At 41.9% G+C, this 19,907-nt stretch overlaps 1 protein-coding gene across 1 annotated transcript; it reads left to right on the plus strand.

The window, feature by feature from the left end:
- Positions 1–838: 838 nt before the first annotated feature.
- scaf1 (SR-related CTD-associated factor 1) lies at positions 839–14,198 on the plus strand. Its single transcript, XM_020102959.2, has 6 exons — positions 839–1,046; positions 2,938–6,434; positions 6,997–7,079; positions 7,801–8,106; positions 9,706–9,834; positions 12,632–14,198. The coding sequence occupies exons 2-6, from the start codon at positions 3,032–3,034 to the stop codon at positions 12,791–12,793; spliced, it is 4,083 nt and encodes a 1,360-aa protein (XP_019958518.2). The 5' UTR covers positions 839–1,046; positions 2,938–3,031; the 3' UTR covers positions 12,794–14,198.
- The last annotated feature ends 5,709 nt before the right edge of the window (positions 14,199–19,907 follow it).

Here is a 19,907-nt window from a genome sequence, read left to right on the forward strand (position 1 = left end):
CCGTTGTCGATGTGGATGCCCAGGTATTTCTAATCCTCAACTGTCACAACCAGGGTTATTATAGTTAACGAAAACTAAGACTAAAACTAAAACTAGCAATGAAAAAATAATTTAGTTAACTGGAATACAAACGACAATTACAAAAAAACGAAAACTAAATAAAAACTACAATGAACAATGCAAAACTAACTAAAACTAAACTGAATTGCAGATAAATTAAGTTTTGTTTCCCCCCTGGATCACTGCCTGTCCTGCAGGTGATGGTTAAAGAATGAAATGAAAGGACTTAATAAACCATATTTGGTGTCACACATTGTTTCATCCTTTTTCAGCTTCTACAAGTCGAAGCTTTCTCTTAATACCTGGACAAACTCAAACTAAATAAAAACTAAACTAGTCGATTCCTCAAAATAAAAACTAAACTAAAACTACAAAATCACTTATTGAACTAACTAAAACTAAACTGAAATAAAAAAAGCCAACTGTAAAAAATTAAATAAAAATACAAACTAATGAAAATTTCAAAACTATAATAACTTTGGTAACAACATCTTCTCCCAGAGTACACAGTGGCTGTGAAACCGTCCTCTTCCTCCTGAAGTCGACCACCTTCTCCCTGGTCTTGGCCACATAAAAAGAACAAAAAAATATATTTTTAAAAAATTACAAAAATAATTGTTAGGTAAGATATCAAGGAACATTCATCATCTTCTAATAAACTACAGGACTTGGGAAAAATTATTAAATTTGAGTTTTGTTTGCTCCACTCCTCCGCACTCCAGTCCAGAAGGTGGCGGTAATGCACCTATAGGCTCGTTTACCAACCGTCAATAAACATCAGAAGAGTAAGAAGAAGAAGAAGAAGAAGAAGAAGAAGAAGAAGGGGGAAAAAGACGGTTGCGTTTGAAGGACTGGTGCTGCTAATGTACCTATTAAACGCTCCTAGAAGTAGATGATGTGGGGTCTAAACGATCGGTAAAGGTCTATGGAAGAAACAGCAGCTAATTAAAACCCCATCAACCAGAGATCGTCGGGCTGGTCTGAAGGTAATTCATTAGTACGAGGATCCTCCTGTTTCCCTTTGCTGCCTAGCCACAGTAAGCTAAACTAGCTTAACAAGCTAGATGAGTACCTACTGTCGACACATCCTCACACACAGTGCAAACGTCGCTACAGAAGTCAGGTGTGTTTGTTTTTACAAAATCGAATTACGTTAAGTGCACAACACGAGCGAGGAGGGGGCTCATCTACGGAGCGAGTGGCGTGAACGCGTCACTGTCAAATCAAACACCGGTTCAGCGTGAGCTGAGGTAATCAGGGGGAAGATGTCAGCTTTACCTTCTGATCACCGTCCAGTGTCGATCAGACTGGGACGGGACAATGACGGGCAGAGGAACAGCAGACTGATGGGCTGTTGTGTGTTAATGCAGTGGTCAGTCATGGACAAGAACAGTGAGACCTGTCCCTGAGCAAACGAAAGTATTAAGAGATTGCCTGTGATGTCCCTTTGATGTGCACAACTTGACCCCACTACCTTCTTATTCGTATTATTCCTCCACGGCTTTCTCTGATAATCTCCAGGTGGTCTCTCAGTTAGAAGTCAGGCAGACGCACATTCTCTGGTGATTTATTTACCCCCTCTTACATATAATGTGGAGGCTAAAGGATCAGTATTTCTGTCCACCTGTTTGTCCGTCATTTTGTTTCTGGAGGAGAACCTGAAAACATTTGGATTTATTTCATGAAATATCACAATTCTGTTGAGCGGGTGGTGTATTGGTGCTTTGATCTTTATCTTGATTTCCATGACGTGTCCAAATGGAGAGTAGGCTCTCAACTCTGTTGTTTGTAGTATTTATTTATCACTGGTACTGAATTACGGGATTACTCAATACTAGACACCTTCACGCTAAAATGAACAGTAAGTAAAGGCGAGTGGCCATTAAATCCTGTGTGCAGCTCTCAGGTAGTATGGTAGAATTATCAACTTGTTTTAAGCATCCCTTAATGTCATGAATTCTAATCTAAAATGATACATATATATTACATACCACTGATGTATACCTGTGTTTGTGTTATTATTAGGGCTGGGTTTAAAAAATATCTGATATCGATTCATAACAAGCACGAATCCATTTTTTTAAATATATGCCTTTTCCCATGAGTGACCACATTTTACATAAGGACAGCAGCAACATTTTTCAGCAACAGATTTTCAGAGAAATCTGTGTCTGAAGATGGAGCGAGACAGAGTTTACACACACACACACACTCTCACACACATACACACTGGGCCTCGTCCACAGTCAGAGTAACACAGTGAACAGAGATAAAATGAGCAGTAATAAGTAATAATGGTGGGTTTCCACTACGTTCCGCTGCTGCACTCTGATCAGCACCACTGCTTCATGATCGGGGCAGAAGCAGCAGTTGGTTGTCCTCCCTCCATAATCCTGCTGACCTGCACTCACTCTAATTTATAAACACAACACTCATTACTACTTATTAGGACCTCAGTCCACTTGCCGTGACATCGGGGTTAAAGTGATGTGACACCATCGATTAATAACTAAATAAATGTGATGGGAAAGACAGAATTCAAAGTTCACTGCTCTTTGAAAGGATTATTATTATGCTTATTATGCCTCCCGGCACACCAGTGTGCACACCATTTTGGAACCACTGCTCTATGCTTAAGTAAGATGTATAGGTAAGATGCAGAAATACATATGGCATTTTGCTCAATGTGGCAAATGCAGACCACAAAGAGCAGATGTATATTATTGTGGAATTTGTTTCTATAGTATTTAACAAATTTGTATTGACCATAATTTGTCTGATTGTCTTCATAAATGTGACCTCAAACTAGTTTTGTGTTCTCAACATTTCCAGTTAGAATTTTATTGTAAGATAAATGTGCCCTGTCCTTTCTGCTAGGTTTGCTGCTGGATTGTGTTTTTCCCACGTGGGCCTTGCACTTCCGCCTCCAGGTCCAACTGTCTGACCTCTGCACCATCACTTTACCTGGCCCATGGACTTGACTTCAGCACCAGGCTTCAAAAGGAGGGCTGCTGCCTCATCTTCCCCACGTGAAGTCGGAGAGATTACCAGGAGCCCTCCTCCCCGCTCTCCCTCCTTATCTCTTTCTTCTCCTTCATCTGAACCATCGTCACCCTTGTCTACATCCTCCTCTGTCTGCGCCAGCTCCTCAGTTTATCAGAACCATGTAAAAGGTCAGACCCAGCAGACAGAGGTGTCCTCCACGTCTGTCTCTCGAGCAGCACAATCCCTCTCCACTGCTAAACCCAACACCATCTGCATGGATTTCTGCTTTCACACTTTGGTACAGCCAAGTCAAGATTGTGAAGAAAAGGACAAGAAAGGGGAGATGTATGATCCTTTCCACCCAACTGAGGGAGACAAGGAGGTAAGGATGAAGGGGGAGGGTGGAGAAGGGGAGAAATATGACCCCTTTGACCCCACTGGTTCCCCTCCATCAGACACATATGGGAGTGACAAAGTAGGGGGAGGGGAGAACGTGGACGAGAGAGGAGATGAGAAGGAGAAAGAGGAAGAATACCCAGATTCCACTGACACTTTGACTGATCTGCTTAGCCCCTGTCTGGTCATCCAGCCCCCTTTGGGGAGTAAAGTGGACTGTGGTACTATCAAGCATGGAGAGCAGAGGCAGAGTGCTGACTCTGACCACTCGGAGATAGAAGAGGGGGAGATAGTTGGGGCTGCAGAAAGAAATAAAATCAGCAAGAGAGCAGAAAGAGAAATTCTCTCTTTGAATTCTCCCACCGTGTCCTTTTTTGGTCCAAAGCCAGAGCGAATCCTCCGGGTGCTGGATGGGGAAGGCTTTGTGTCTTTGTGTGCAGAGGGCAGCTGGGAGGTGGACAGGGAAACTGAGGAAGAGCCTGTGGTGGGGGTGGAGGACCTTAGAAGGAAGTTGGTCAGTAGGCGGAAGGAAAGATATTTGTCCCTTCCCACTTCTTCCCCCCTTTCTCCTCAGCCACCACCACCACCTTCCTCCCATCCGCCAGCTTCTACATCGTCTCCACCTCTCACACCGTCTGTAGAGCAAGATAGCAAGAAGCACAAGGCCTCCAAAAGTTCCAAGGACAAAGAAGGACAAAAAAGCAAGGATAGGAAGGCTGGAGAGAAGGAGGAGAGACGAAAGAAAAAAAGGAAGGAAAAATTGGAAGGGGAGGAGAGGAGCAAGGAAAAGGAGCAAGGGCACAAGACTGGAAAGGAGGTGAAGGGAATGAGGAGCAGCAGCCATAAGAAGAAGAAAAGACAGCACAACTCCCCAGAGACTTTACGAAGCTGCGACTTGGGCAGAGGGGGCAACATAAGACACTCTTTTTCAAGCCTATCTCAAGAAAGACATCAAGAGAGGTTAAAAGATATAGATAGAGATATGGACAGAAATACAAAGCAAGGAAGAGGGAGGGAGAGGCATAAAGAGAGGGAACAAAATCGCACAAGTAGCCATAGAAGAGATGAAAGAGATCGAGATTCTAGCTCAAGAAAGGAGAGGGAAAGGAAGGGAAGACACAATTTAAGTAGCAGAGAGAGATGCATTTCAAAGAGGTCCATAAGAAGCAGGGAAAAGAAGGAAGGTGAAAGAGATAGACAGCGTGAGAGGGACTGGCGGCGGGATGGTCGTCCTGTTGTCCCGCCATCTATTCAAGACCTTAATGGCTCTGACCTCTTTGCTATCAAGAGAACCATCACAGTCACCACCACCACAACCACCACCACCGTACCCGGCTCTCCAAGACTTGCCCCAACCTCCCCCTGTTGGCCTAAACAAGACCCTGACAAGCCTCACAAGAGGAAAAAGAAGAGAAAATGGCACTCGACTGGAGAGGTGGAGGACAGGGGATGTTGTCGCAGCCGATCACGGTCATTCTCACCTCCAAAGTATCGTAGCTTTGAGTCAGACCAATATTCAGAAAAATTTGAGATTGACGTGTTGTCTTTGGATGGCGAGGCTTTGGACTCAGACTACCCATCTTTGGAGGATACACCTCCTGCTGCCCTTGTGCCAGAACCACCTGTCCTCAGCCCCAAAACTAAGATTACCTTAAAAACTGAACGACGTCATCAGGGAAAGAAATCTCGCACATTAAAGAAAATTGGTCAATCTAAATCCTCCTCTTCAAGTAGAATCAAAAATAAATGCCTCTCCTCAATGATGGTCACTTCAGGCTCTCCCTCTGTCTCATCTGGGCTTCCCTCAGCAAAGCAAGCCAAGAAATTGGGAAAGGACAAAGATCGAGACAGATGCAGTAGAAAGGATTTGGGCCGCTCTGGCAAGTCCAACAAAGAAAGTGGTGGCAGTCGGAAAGGGAAGCTTCAGTCCAAAGTTTCTGTGTTGGTGCGTGAGGGTGTAAGCAGCACCACAGGTACTTCAGTTGGCTCTGGAAAACTAGGCATGGACCTTCTAGGGCCAGGAGGTACAGGTGGGGGTGCTGGGGGCTCTGTGGTGGGTGGCTCCATTGCAGTAGTCTTCTGCAGGGACAATGAGAGCAGATCTCCATTTCTCAAACCCTGCTCAGAATTGCCATCACTGGGTGGTCGCAGTAAAGATCTGTCCAGTACGGGTAAGAGAAACAGCCTGGCTGTAACACCATCGTCCTTAACTAGTTCTGCAGGGCTAAAATCCAAGAAAACAAAACCCAGCTCCATCACATCCACTTCCTCCTCTTCTGCCTCCTCCCCCTCCTCATCTCTTGTAACGAAGCACTGCCGTCGCCTGGCCAAGAAGTCTAGAGATAAAGGTGGAGCTGCAGTATTAACTGCAGCTTGCAGCCAAGCAAATACTACAGCTGAGGGCTGGGGCGGGGCGTCTTTAGATGTTCAGTCTGCGGTTGGAAATGGGAACAAGTCAGTCAGCCCACATACTGACCAAGTTGGCCCTCCACCCTGTTCTTCCTCCTCTTCCTCCACCAGTGTGCTCCCACCCTCCTCTCCACAACAAACGCCTCCACTCTCTGTTGCTCCTATGCAGGACACAGGGGGTTCTTCTCCAGACTCTCAGACTGTTGACAGCAGCTGTAAGACTCCAGACCCTATTTTCCTAGCTGACAACTGTCCAACTCAGACCAGCCCCACACTACCAACGTCCAGTCCAACCAGTCTGTCTGCACCGCAGGGAGCTGGCCTCAGCATCACCTTGTCTACACCCACAGCCAAACCGCCTCCTCTAGATGATGCTCCCAAAACTCTGGTCTCACCTTCTTGCTCATCCTCTTCGGCAGGCTGTGGTCTCACTTCCCTTTCTCTGCCTCTGTCTTCATCAGACCCCTCCTCTGTATCCTCTTCATCTGCAAATAAGCCTCCTCTTCCTCCCCCTCCAGCAGCAACTGCCCTCCCCTGGAGTCTGCAGACTGGAGTGGACTGCACTACTGGAGGAGTCTTGGCATGTGAGTTTGCTCAATAGGTCCACAGAGGTCGGTCATGTTACTATTAGGCCTGCAACAAACAACTAATTTAATAAGCTATAATATTATTTTGATTTAATTGGATAAAACAAGAGCTAGAGGCGTGGCTGTCACTTACAGTGAGCAGAGTGTCTCTGGCAGGCCACAGCAAACATAGCTGTATTGACGCAAAACCTAGCAATGTAGGACCTTCTTGAATGTTTTTGTGCTTTAGAACATAACTGCTGTGAAACAGTCAAAGTTGCGTGTTCTTATGTTTGTATTTGGTGCTCTCTATACAATCAAGCCTACAGGTCTCTCAACCACTGCTGCTTTCTCTCTGTTGAGCCAGGGAAGCAACAGTTGTCATAAGTGTGGGCAAACTTTACATCGAAGCCTTCAATGAAGACTGTTAGCTGTCAAATGTGTAACGCCTATTGTGCATGGCATTGTAGCACAACATGCACCTAAAAGTTGTTTCTGATCTACCAGTAAACCGAGATGTCACCTTCACCCACGTTATATGAACTTTTCCTGAAATAACGCTGTCATTTTTTGTTCCCAGTGACTGCTCTGCTCTTTAAAATGGAGGAGGCCAATATCGCCAGTAGAGCCAAAGCACAAGAGTTCATTCAAGCAACCAACCAGGTGACAGTGACACTGTCTCTCTGCATTGAGCATAGTCTTCATGAAGATGAATGATGAATGCGGTATCCATATGTTATTAAAAGGAATGTTAAAGGCAGTACTGTTTAAACAGTTTATCTCTAGTATGTGTTTCATCAATGTGGCAAAATGAGGCTTGGCATTTAATGGTGCCTGAATGAGGGTATCTAAATTCATCTGAATCATTCTTTTGTTTCAGCGAGTTGGTTATTAACTTTTTTCAATCTGTAAATTACCAGTTTTTCAATATTTAAAATACATATGTGTAAATTCATGGTTTTAAATAGATTATGAAAACAGAAATAAGTAATAAGTAATTGCACCTTGGAGTCACTGGACATTATTCTTTTTTTTTTTTTTAATAAATCGACTTGTGACCACAAAATCATCAAGCATCAAACTGCACTTTGTTTACCATAGCACTACTATTTCATGCACACCTCTTTAGAATGGGATTAGGGCAAGAATGTGAGTAATGCTTCTTTGAGTTAACTTCAGTAGGGAAAAGAAATGATGGAAACAGAATGAGTTAATAAACAGCTTTTTTTACTTAATACTAGTGTTGGTTAATTAAGTAGCAATAGCTAAAAATTGTGTGCACTGCTTTTTTAATACACTTGGATGGTCAAACATTAGCCAGCAAAACCTTTTAAACATTTTGAGATTTAACATGCTATTACTTTGTGTCATGTCTTTCATACAGATCCTCTCACAGGCCAATCAGAGCCAATCACAGCAGCATGGTCCTCCCTCCTCTGCAGCTGCCTCCTCACAGATTCCTCCCCCTCCCTCTGTTCCTCCGCCTCCTGAGCTGAGCCCAACCCAGTTCATACTCCACAGCTCTCTTCCATTGGTTGGCTGTTCCAAAACTCCACCCTCTCACCTACACCCCTCTATAGGTGGTGGATGTATTCAGACTCCACCCTCAATTATGCCTTTGGGGTTGTCAGGAGTGAATGTGACCTCTGGTGACAGTGGATGGGACAATGGGAGCAAAGACCCTGATAAGGTAAGGATGAGCACATCAGGCAAAGTTGCCTTTAGGAATCAGTCTACCTGGAAATGTGCACATGTGGATCTCACGGTAAGGAGGTGCTGAAAGATGTATTGTTTGGTCTTATCAGCAGTGGTATCACTAATAAAAGTTAATTCACTGGTCCATAATCCAGTCCGTGAAGGGCAAAACCAGATAGAATGGGCCAGAGTGTGCTCCGCTGCATGGAATTCATTGCATGTTGGTGAGATGAAGGAGTAAATCTTAAGAAGCCAGAGTTTACAGAAGGGAATTAATTTAAACTGGATCAGCTAGTTGCTGCTGTTAAGATCGTGACAGATTTGATTTTATTCAAAGCTTTAATCCCCAAAAGCCCAGGTTTCTCTAATATGTAAAACTGGCAAGGAAGAGTTGACAACAGAATTAGCCTCCATGTGCAACCAAAAGGGGGACCCAGAAGACAGAGCTACAGTGGGCGAGATAGTGTATGTACAGCAAATTAAGAAAACCCATGCCAATAGAAAAAAACACATGCATATTAAGAAAACAACTTCATCAATTTGACGAGACAATAAAGTGACAACATATGCAAATACAGAAACACACTGCAAAATGTCACAACACAAACTCAGAAAACAGCATCCATTTTGGATGACACGTGCTGCAAAACGTCACAGCACATGCATATACAGACACATGCTGCAAATAGCAAAAATGACACAGGGAATCTTTCCAGGGGACCAGAAAAAGCGATGAACCTGGCTGTAGTTGAATGCTTGGTGAAGTTATTGGTCAGCTACTTGTCAGTGGTGATGGAACATCACAAAGCATTCAACTACAGCCAGATTTAAAAAGCTGATTTCACATGGAACAGCAGCAGAACATCACTGTGGTATGAAAGTGAAGAGAAAGCATGTTAGAGACATTCCTCCACTTCCTCTTCTTTCTCCTCTTAACAAATTACTTTACTCTAAAACACAGACACACACACCAACAAAGACTCAGCTAATGTCTGACCCTGCTACTGTATAAATGTAGTTTGTTTGAAATGACAGCCACAATTTCATTAATTCATCTCAGCCTGACTCTGCTTGCTCTTTTCCCCTCTCTCTGGCGCTGACACACTGACACATGGTTTGTTAGAATGAGCGGGGGGGGGGGGGGGATTTGTAAAAACACACATTTGAAACAGTAAAGAGAAGAACATGTTGGACTGTGGAAGCCTAATTTAAATATTTGCCCGGCTGTCTGTGCAGTTAAAGGGATAGTCACCCAAAAATGATAATTCACTCATTATCTACTCATTATTTACAAGATATGTCCATAATATCTTCAGTTGTGTTGGATTCAATGTTTACCCCTGAAACTCCAGCAGTGTTTTGTGGACTCAAACACTACACCCACCCCTCCATCGGCATAGGGGTAAGTAGATAATGAGTGAATTATAAGTTTTGGGTTAACTATCCCTTTAAGGTAGGTGAACTGACAGTACTGTAGGAAGTGTTATCTTTTTTTATTCATGTGTTGCACTTTAAATAGTTATATTTTACTCAATACTCTAAGAATTGTATTATTTATATAATTATTAACATGTCTGATATCTGAATTACCCAGTACCTGAAGAAACTGCATACCCAGGAGAGGGCAGTGGAGGAGGTGAAGCTCGCCATAAAACCTTACTATCAGCGCAAAGACATCAACAAGGACGAATACAAAGACATCCTAAGGAAAGCTGTGCATAAGGTCAGCATCAGAACACAGGCGCAATGACACGATTAGTATAGGAAAACACTGATGAAGTAAATGTGTGTATGTGTTTACTTATGTTCATTATTATCCTGCCAATTCAAGTAATCTGACAAAAGTAAGAGGATGTTACCGCTGGACACAATTTGAAATGATCTGTGGTCTTCACTTGCAGTTCTAGACATCGCAGGAGCCATGTCCAATATAAAGCTTAGATCTTGCCCACAAGACCTGCAGAACTTTGGCGAGTTCCCTGAATTTGATTCTGTAGTCAACACAGACCCCTCATCTATTGATCTTGTGCTCAACGCCTGTTCCTGTGCTGCCATGAGTGTGCCTCTGTGATGTCTTTCAGACCAGCCTTTTCAAGCCACTGGTATGATTTTTCGATCAGCCACTTCTTCTATCTGCCGGTGGTAAATGCCGTGCAGGGGCTTGTCCTTCCATGATGGTCTCTCATCTTCTTCCTCGTCCTGATCTGCTGTCTGAGGTATTCACTAAGCATAGCATTACTCGGGCCCATCTTAGTGATGTTCTGGATCTTTGTTGTTTCATCCTGGATGATGGCTCTGATGCTTACTAGTCCTCAGACTATCTCCTGCTTAGTGTACAAAAACCCTTCATGCACTGTGAGGAGCTTGGTTATCTAGCTTGGACCTTGTTCTTTCCATCCAGCTGACTTTTCAGGACCTGCCTTACTCTGTGTAGGTAGTTGGCTTTGGCAGACTTCCTTGCTGCCTCATCATGGTTTCTATTGCCTGCGGGATCCCAAGGTATTTTCTAGCTGTCCTGAACATCTACTATGTTGCCTTCTGGTAGTTCAACCCCCAGTTGTATTCATCTTGCCTTTCTTTGATACCATTCAACCACACGTACGTAGTCTGAATGACATTCCAATGTTGCTGTGATGAGGAGTAGATGTCTCGCACATTCCTGGCATACAGCTTGATACCATCCATGTAGAGGAGGTGGCTAATGATTTTTCCACTTCGGAATCATTATCCGTAGCCACTCCTTGTGCTGATCGGCCTGAGGGTGTTCAGGCATATGCAGACTAGCAGTAGGGACAGAGCATCTCCTTGATATGCCGCACTTGATGGTTACTTGTGTAATCGGCTTTGAGTTCACCCTAGAGTTGTTTTCCACAATCCCAATTCTGCTCTTAGAAATATTAGCCACTGAGCATTGATGTACTCTGAGTACATTAGAGGGTTTGGTTCTTCCAGCTTCTACTTCTTTACTGTACCTCTTGAGGTGGGTAGCCAGAGCTGTGAGTCTGACACCTTGTTGTTCTTTTTAGGTAACTCTTTCATTACCTTACCTTTGTGTTGCTCAGATAATTGGCTAACCTCTCTCTGTCTTGCCTTGACCTTGGCCTTGAGCCCTCTTCTCTATGGGGGTTATTGCTCCTTATGGCTTACGCAGTTCATCTTGTAGTTGGGTTCAGTATCTTGCCTACATTACGCGTAGAATGGGGGACAACTTTATTAATATAACAATATTGTATATAAAACTTCAACTTTATTATAACAGCACCTGTTTTATTTCCTTTATTTGACTACTATATAGCCTTCTGACTTGAAAAGAATAGTTCACCCTAAAAGGATAATTCTTACATTATCTACTCACCCCTATGCCAATGGAGGCTGGGTGAAGTGTTTGATTCCACAAATCAGTTCTGGAGTTTCAGGGATAATCAGTGTAGCAGCCAGGGCGCACCCAATCTAAGACAACTATATTAGGGCTTATTTTCAGACATAAAAAAACAACAGGAAAAAATAAAGAAACATGCCTCCATACTGCTCCTGTGGTATCATCCATGTGTTCACAAGCCCCGACAGTCATATTCGACTCTAAACGAGATGATTTACACTGTGTTTTAAATGTCCGCTGATATCTTCCGATGAGGTGCATTCAGGGACAGTAAGAAATGCTAACGTCTGCTAGCTTAGCCTACTTCCATTTGTTTTTTATTTGGCTGCAACACTGTTTACCCCTGAAACTCAAAAAGTGTTTTGTGGACTCAAACACGAGCAGCACAGTCTCCAGACTTAAACCACATGTAGCTCATTTGGAATGAACTGCACAGAATGCAAAAGCAAGGCAACCTACAATTGTAACATACTCGTACTCAAACTGGTTCTGATTTATGTTTCATTTCCTTTGTTCAAAATGTCACGCAGCTGATAAATGGGTCAAACATTTTGATTGAATTCAAGATTTAAGATTTTAATCTTAATTATTTATTCAATGATATAATTTCAGAGTACACTGAAATACACTATAGCCATTTATAGACATGAACTCTAGATAATATCTGGACAATAAGGTCTGGAGTTTTTTCGCAGTTTGCCTTTCATATATGAAGAACACATCAGGAGATTGTCTGTTCAGACATGTTCACAACGACAGAAACATTTTAATTTTGCCCCGGAGATCACTTGTTTTTGTTTACTGCACATCAATATCACCAAAAGCTCTTGAATCTTGTTGTCTTTACAAGTTGACATCTTCATCTGTGTATTTTATGTGTGTTTCACTTTTTCCTCGAAAGATATTTATACTCTTTTTGTATTGTATTTTTCTTTCACTGTCCATCACATGTTAACATCATCAAAGCGTCCACTGCTTTATTCTCACATGGGCATATTCGGGCATTATTTGGACTTGCAGGAAAAACTATGAAGCTTCTGATTCTGACATTTGTTGTGTCACATACAGCCCCGCCGGATAATTTCAGGAGAATATGAACAAAAGCACTATTAATCACACTGTCACACTGTTCTTCTCTCAGATCTGCCACAGCCGCACAGGAGAAATCAACCCGGTCAAAGTCAGCAACCTTGTAAAGCTATACGTCCAGCGCTACAAATATTTTCGTAAACATGGACGCAAAATGGATGATGAAGAGAGGATTGACAGGGAGCCTGGAGCACTGCAGTCCTCTGACTATTAGCAGACTTTTAAAAAAATGATCCTCCACACCGCCTTCTGCTCAAGACCTGGGCCATCCACTGATGATCCACTATTTTTGTTGATATTTTTACTGCTTTTGTAGCCCACCTTGTTTATGCTTTCATGTGATCTTCAACTGGGCATACGCTGTGCGACTGTGCGTCGTCTGCCTTGCAGTGTACAATGTCAGAAACTTTGGGTGGCTGTTGTCAGGCTCTGTTGGGTTTATTCTTTGATATAATTTCAGAGTACACTGAAATACACTACAGACATGAACTCCGGATAATGTCTGGACCTTTTCCGGAGTTTGCCTTTCATATATGAAGAACAGAGTGAGAGATTCCCCGGTCAGCCCTTTTCATGGTCAACAGAAAAATCTCTCTGGAGTGTTCAGGTATGAGCCTGATTTTTATGCAATTTCTTAAGTCACGCATCTCATTTTAGAGTCAGACCAGTTTTCAACTTTGTCGTGCATTGTTTGCCTTACAGTGTACAGGGGGGTGCAGGACGCGATCAAATGCTCCTGTCACTTGTCGTAGTGACGGATAGATTTTTGACATGTCCAAAACTATAGTTGGCCGTCTTTAGCCTCTGTAGAAGCAAAGTAACGAGCCGGATCAGATTTTTCCTCACTGTGTCACAAAATGGCCAAACACAATTGTCAGAAATGTAGATTATGGCTGGAAGCAATTGCACAGCAAGAAAGAAAGTTGCACAGTGTATGCCCAGCTTTGTGGAAATCTCTTCCTTTATGTCTGTGATCTCGCTGTGGTCTTACTTGCAAGATGTAATATGTTGAAGAAGTGGACACTGTCATTTGCACCTTGTAGTAGTCCAATACACCAACCCTGCAATAAAATACCACCTTTGTTAAGTGCATAGAATTTTTGACTGTCCATTAGAAGCTTTATAGTGGTGGTACTAATCCCAGGGCTATTAATTTTTTATTTTATTTTTTTTAAAGCAGCATTTCATTAGGTGTTAATGCTCGTTTGTCCTCCCCATCCCAATGTATATCAGAATTCAAGCTGAGAGAAGATCTAATTCCCAGATGCGCACATAAAAATATATTATATATTGTACCTTATTGTGTAACAGTACACCCGGCACACATGCACATACCCCACCCTATCTCTGAGTCTCTGTGGACCGTATGCAAGAGTTGGCCAATTTAATGAACTCACAGACACTTGACCTCTCAGTTTTTTGATTATGCTGTCTGTTGTGTGCATGTGTTACTGAGGTTGCTCAATCTCTTTATGAAATTACTTTACAGACAAAACATAAATGTTGCTTGAAAACCTGTTCAAAGTAGAGTGCTTTTCTTGATTTGTTTGTTCTTATGTGTCCATTATGTGTCCTCCATCCATTTTGAAATAAAATCCCTAGACCTGATAAATAGCCAACATTGGTCTGCAAAGCTTTGTTACTGACACAAGGTGGCACATTTCCAATTACAGGACTTTGCATTGACTTCCATTCATTGTGAACAGCCATCCAAAAACTCAACTCCAGCTGAACCTGAAACTTATCCAAATTTATTTCGTACCCCTAACCTTTACCAGGTTCTCAGAAATGATGTTTTTGCCACATAAGGACCTGGCTTTGGTCCCTATGATGTCTACTGGCCCTGAAAAAGATCCCATTTATCCTGATAAAGGGCTTAAAGAGGTAACACAAATGAGTACACAAATCACTAACACCAAGCAACACCCCTGCAAAATGCACAGCTCCAACTTAGAATAATGACTGACACTCACGGATGAACCGATTAGAATTTGGTGGTCAAAGGTCAAGGTGGCTGTGATCTTAGAAAACATGTTTTTGGTCTTGTGAATGCAACATCTAAAGAACACCTTACGTATTACAATTTAAGGTTAAGTGTGCAGCACCTAGTGGTGAAGTTTATATTGCAACCAACTGAATACTCCTCATTCTCTACAGTAATGAGGTGTCTATAGATCGATATATTTATAACTGTTGTCATATTATTTAGTCTGTAAACTGTAGTTGATAGTGCATGTTGAAAAGCTGTTACTGTGCTACGGTAGTGCTCTATCACTGACGTTAGGTAGCTGAAATAGCTGAATGTTAATGCAATCTAACATTAGAAGAGAGCTGAAGAGTGAGAAGGAAGAGGCAGGGGCAGACAATCTGTGAGGTAGAGGCACGGAAGACTTCCCAGAGCTGCAGCCGGAGGACACAGGAGGAGAGACTGAACCACTGCAAAGGGACCAGACTGAAGCTACACAGGTTTGTCTTTTTATTATGTTCTTGTGTGGCTTGCATGATGGAAACAGAAACAATATAACACACATAGTGTTTTCACACCACAGCTCTGTGTTTACATCTGACTGAGTAATGTAACTGTAACATTAGCTGTGCAGTGCATGTCAGACACTGACTATAAAACGTCAGCGACACCACTGAACACTTACATGAATACTTCATAGGGATAGCATGTTACAGGAATATTTTTGACTTATAAACCTGTTACTGTTTTACATATGTGGGATAAAAAATGTTACAGCCTACAACCCCTAATTATTGAAATGATCATATAGTCAACATCATATAGTGCTAATAACAAAGCCTTACCTGTGTTTCTCCATTGTTTGTGATTTCAGATACTTATTCAAGAGATGAGTGTCAAGCAGCACAGGTAGCTGACAGCTGCAGGCAGGGTGACCCACCTTTTGCTGGAGTGCCCAGGTGTTCCGATGAACTGTAGGCACACACCGTTCAGGTAGGTTCAGGAACATGTCCCTGAATGTACAAACAAGGCCAAGACAGTACATTGGTTTCACACTTGGTTTCTGAGTTTCCTTCCAGGCTCTCTGGAAGCTTCATACAGTACCACAAGCACACACACCTGCACAAGTACACATACCTGCACAAGTACACACACAACTGCATATACATCATCAAGGATATAATTAGCACCCGCAAGGACCTATTGTTTTTGCTAGGATTTTTATTTTTTTTTATTTTAACCTACAGTTATGAAAATTGGCACACAATGTGTATCATTCCCAGACACACATAAAAGCCTCTTGTAACTCTAAGCCACACCCAACAGGAAGTCTGCCAAAATCAGTAAGTGTCATCTCAACAACATGGAGATTAAAGGTTGGTAAAAGTTTTGGGTTTTCGTCACACGGTGTGACCACGACGTGGCATAAAAACTTGATGACTCGCCATCCAAACACGAGGTTGTTGTATCTCAGACATACATGGTCCAATCTACTCCAAACTGGACATGTATGACAACAGTCCTGACCTGATGACATCAACACAGAAATCATGACTTCAAATCACAGCGCCCCCTGGTGGCAACAGGAAATGTCTTTTGTTTGCATGTCTTACACTTTGATGTTTCCCTCCTCGTCCATTGACCACAACCATGTCAAACTTAGAACGACCTCAAGACATTAATGATGCAGTCGTGTGGAAACGATGAGTGTGTTATGTGCCATGTTAGAGGCGTGGCATCAGATTTCACCGTGACAAAAGAAATTGCCGTTACTTCAGTGTACATAGTTTAATCTCCCTCAAATGTCATGTGTGTAACAGCCTCCCTCCAAGACATTCACATGCTTCTAAGGAATGGGTGTGGCAAAATGAATGAGCCATTTATACAGAAAGAATCAGAAATACTTACTACGTGTTGTATTTGAACAAACTCCTCCGAGAGCTTTCATCAGATCAAGAGGGATTTCTTATAACTCCTCTGTGCATGGTCCAATCAGCCTGAAACCTCTTTCACACGATCACAGTCCCACCCTGATCAGATCCATATGTCAATATCGACACATGACCACAGCACCACCTGCTAGTGACAGGAAGTGACATGTTTTATCATTTGAAACACAGCTGCTGGCTGCTTTTCAATATTCATCTGAATTGTACTCAGAATAGATTTAACACCTTCATCATACTTTATTGTCAGAATTGTGACATTTTTCCACTGCGGTGGGGCAAATCATACTCATCACACCAGGGTTATTACGAAGACAGCTCGTCAGCGGCTCTTCTTCAACATGGACTCCAGGATACTCTGCAACTTCTACAGGTGCACCATCGAGAGTATCCTGACCGGCTGCATCATGGCCTGGTATGGCAGTTGCACCGCCCTCAACCGTAAGACTCTACAGAGGGTGGTGAAAACTGCTCAGCACATCACCAGGACGGAGCTACCATCCATGGAGGACCTCTACACCCAGCGTTGTACGAAGAAGGCTCATGGGATATTAAAAGTCCCCCATCACCCCAGCAACAAACTGTTCTGTCTGCTGCTGTCACGGCAGACGGTACCGCAGCATCCGGACCAGGACCACAAGACTCAGGGACAGTTTTATCCCACAGGCTGTAAGACTGCTGAACTCCTGAGCGCTGTGAAGGTCACTACATCTGTTTATAGCAACATATTCATTTACACATTATATTATTCATACGCACAAAGAACTATATTTATTTATTAAGTTTGCAATAATTCAAATTCTGTCATTATCTTTTCTATTCATCATATTTCCAACCATATAAAAATATAACGAGTGCAATAATTCATATCTGTACATTCCTCCCCATAACTGCTGCTAAATCCTGACTGCACATGTATATATCTCACTTTAGCACCTTATAATGTTTTATTATAATGTTACATTCTTTTGCTCCTTTTAATGTTTTATTATTTTATTATAATGTTTTATTTTTTTGGACCTTATGTTTTATTATTTTATTATAATAAAAAAAAATGTTACTTTTTTTGCACTAGTTAATGACATTTGTACTCATTGTTTCATTTGCACTAGTGAATGGTATTTGTATTTTTAGTTACTCTTATTTTCTGACACTTGCATGTTGAGTTGCTTGAGGTGCCTGGGATTTAAGATTTTCATTGCCAACATGTACGCTGTATCTGTTGTGCAGATGACAATAAAACCTTTGAACCTTTGAAAGGTTGATGCTTAATGCTTTCAAATCAAGATGATTGAGCTGTATCTGTAATTGTTGGTCACTAGAGGGCAGCGTAAGACCATGGTTTGCCCTCAGAGCTGTAGAGAATTCTTTCTCTCCTGTATTCAGGTTGATAATGCCTTGAAAACTATATGTGTCAATAAGTACATGTTAGTACATGTTGACTTTACAACGGTGTAGAGGTTTTGTTGTGGAAGTTTTCTGGAAGCTGGTGAAAGGAGAACTCAGGCAGCAGCTGATGTTCATGTAGAAGATTTGAATGTAGACTTGATGCATCAAGGAGACCAGAAGGTGGAACAATATACAAATATCCAATCTGCCTCAAAATGGACATTTACAACGAGAGTCACTGTGTAAACACCAGGACAATATGTCAGCTACTGGAAACTGTAGTCACACTGACACTCATTTGACTTATCTGGGGGGGGGGGGGGGGGGGGGGTCACCGAACTGCTTTAAAGTGAGCCATCGTGTGAAAGCACGGTGAATAGATTTTTGTTTGTCTACTTGTGCATTTATATTTTAGTTGTAGTTTCTCATTAATTATATATTTCTCTTCATGGCGTATCCACTCATATCAAATGTATTGTCCCTTTACTGCACAATGACTGAGAAGCTTAAGGGGAAAGTCTGTGAAAAATGTCACAATAATTTCGTAATGTAGTCACATGTTTGGATGCTTGTTAAAAATATATGTTTCATCAGAGGTTATGATAAATTTCCAGATAATAATCGAGAAGAAACATCCTATTTTAACAGAATCATTCCACTTCAAAACGATAGTACCTCTGAGTGTCACTGACATATCAGGAAAGACCAATTTCAATTTTCAAAATTAAACTTTAAGCTGTGAAAAGGCATTTTCATTTTTTTAAACTATTACAACAATTATTTATTTGTTAATGAATATCATTTGATAAAACGCATTTCCAGAAACTTCCTCTCCATTTCACAAAAATGTAAACACAAACCCCAAAATTCCACAACCTTTGACTTGTCTCGCTAAATCATACAATGGACTCAAAAAAAGTTTTCTTTATCCTAAAACAAAGCACACAAAGACTCCGAAAATCTTTTTTGTAGGATATTTGCATATTCCTTCACTTGTGAAAACTTGTGTAAACAAGAAAACCTGCAGGAAAAAATATAAAAAGTTCGACATATGATGTTAGAGTAAGCAAGGTAAATCTTTCTGCCTCAGCATCATGCCTCTGGGCTGAGTCAGGACCGTCAGGACACAGGCCTTCATCTACATCATGGGCAATCCTTTCCCTTGCTGAACAACGGGAGAATCCATTTTCATGCTGAATCAAGTTTTATTCTATAAGTTTTATTATGGAAGCCAACTATTGAGAAAACACTGGTTATTGACAAACCTTTCTTATTTCTTATTATTGTTGGACCACAGTGAAAGCTCACGCCAACAGAAGGCTCAGCCTGCTCGTAACCTCTCTTTTCATGCCTGAGCAAATCATCTCGTAGATCTTCAGAAATTTAAGAAAACGTTCAGTTTTGTATGGTCCTAAAGTAAGATGATTGGATACGTGTGCGTTCAGTTTGAGTGGTTGTGTGTTAAAGACAACTGGGTGTTAGTTGTGTTTAACCATTGGGGCCTGTGTGTGTCAGTCTGGGTCAAAGTGGACCACACTGCTATGTTTAGTGAATGAGGGTGTGTTTAGTTTTAGTTTTGCCATCTATGTGTTTGATTCAATAAAGTTGTTTTGCCAGTTGACAGTTGTGTTGTTGTGTTTTAGCAGTTCAGAAAAACTGTAAGACATGACAACAGGCTGAGGGTAAATGTCGGGCATAGTAGAGATACAAGACTGGACTAGGTGGAACAACCTGATGTGGCGGTTTCACCATTATCTGTACAGTTCTAGTGAGCAATTTTAAGAGAAGCAATAAAGCATATTTTATGTAGCTTTAAATTACTCCAAATGGTCCTTGGAAACCAAATTCATCAAACCATTGAGCTGGGTTTAAAACCTCACTGAAAATCAAAGTAAAATATTGAAATCACAAGCTGATCCATGATCGGTGAATTTCATCATGGCAACTCATACTGTGACTTAGTATAAACCCCGCGCGCCTGTATGCACTGGGCTTAATAATTACACTAGGCTAAGCAAAGGACTTAA

The sequence above is a fragment of the Paralichthys olivaceus genome, chromosome 5, assembly GCF_024713975.1.
Source record: "Paralichthys olivaceus isolate ysfri-2021 chromosome 5, ASM2471397v2, whole genome shotgun sequence".
NCBI lineage: Eukaryota > Metazoa > Chordata > Actinopteri > Pleuronectiformes > Paralichthyidae > Paralichthys > Paralichthys olivaceus.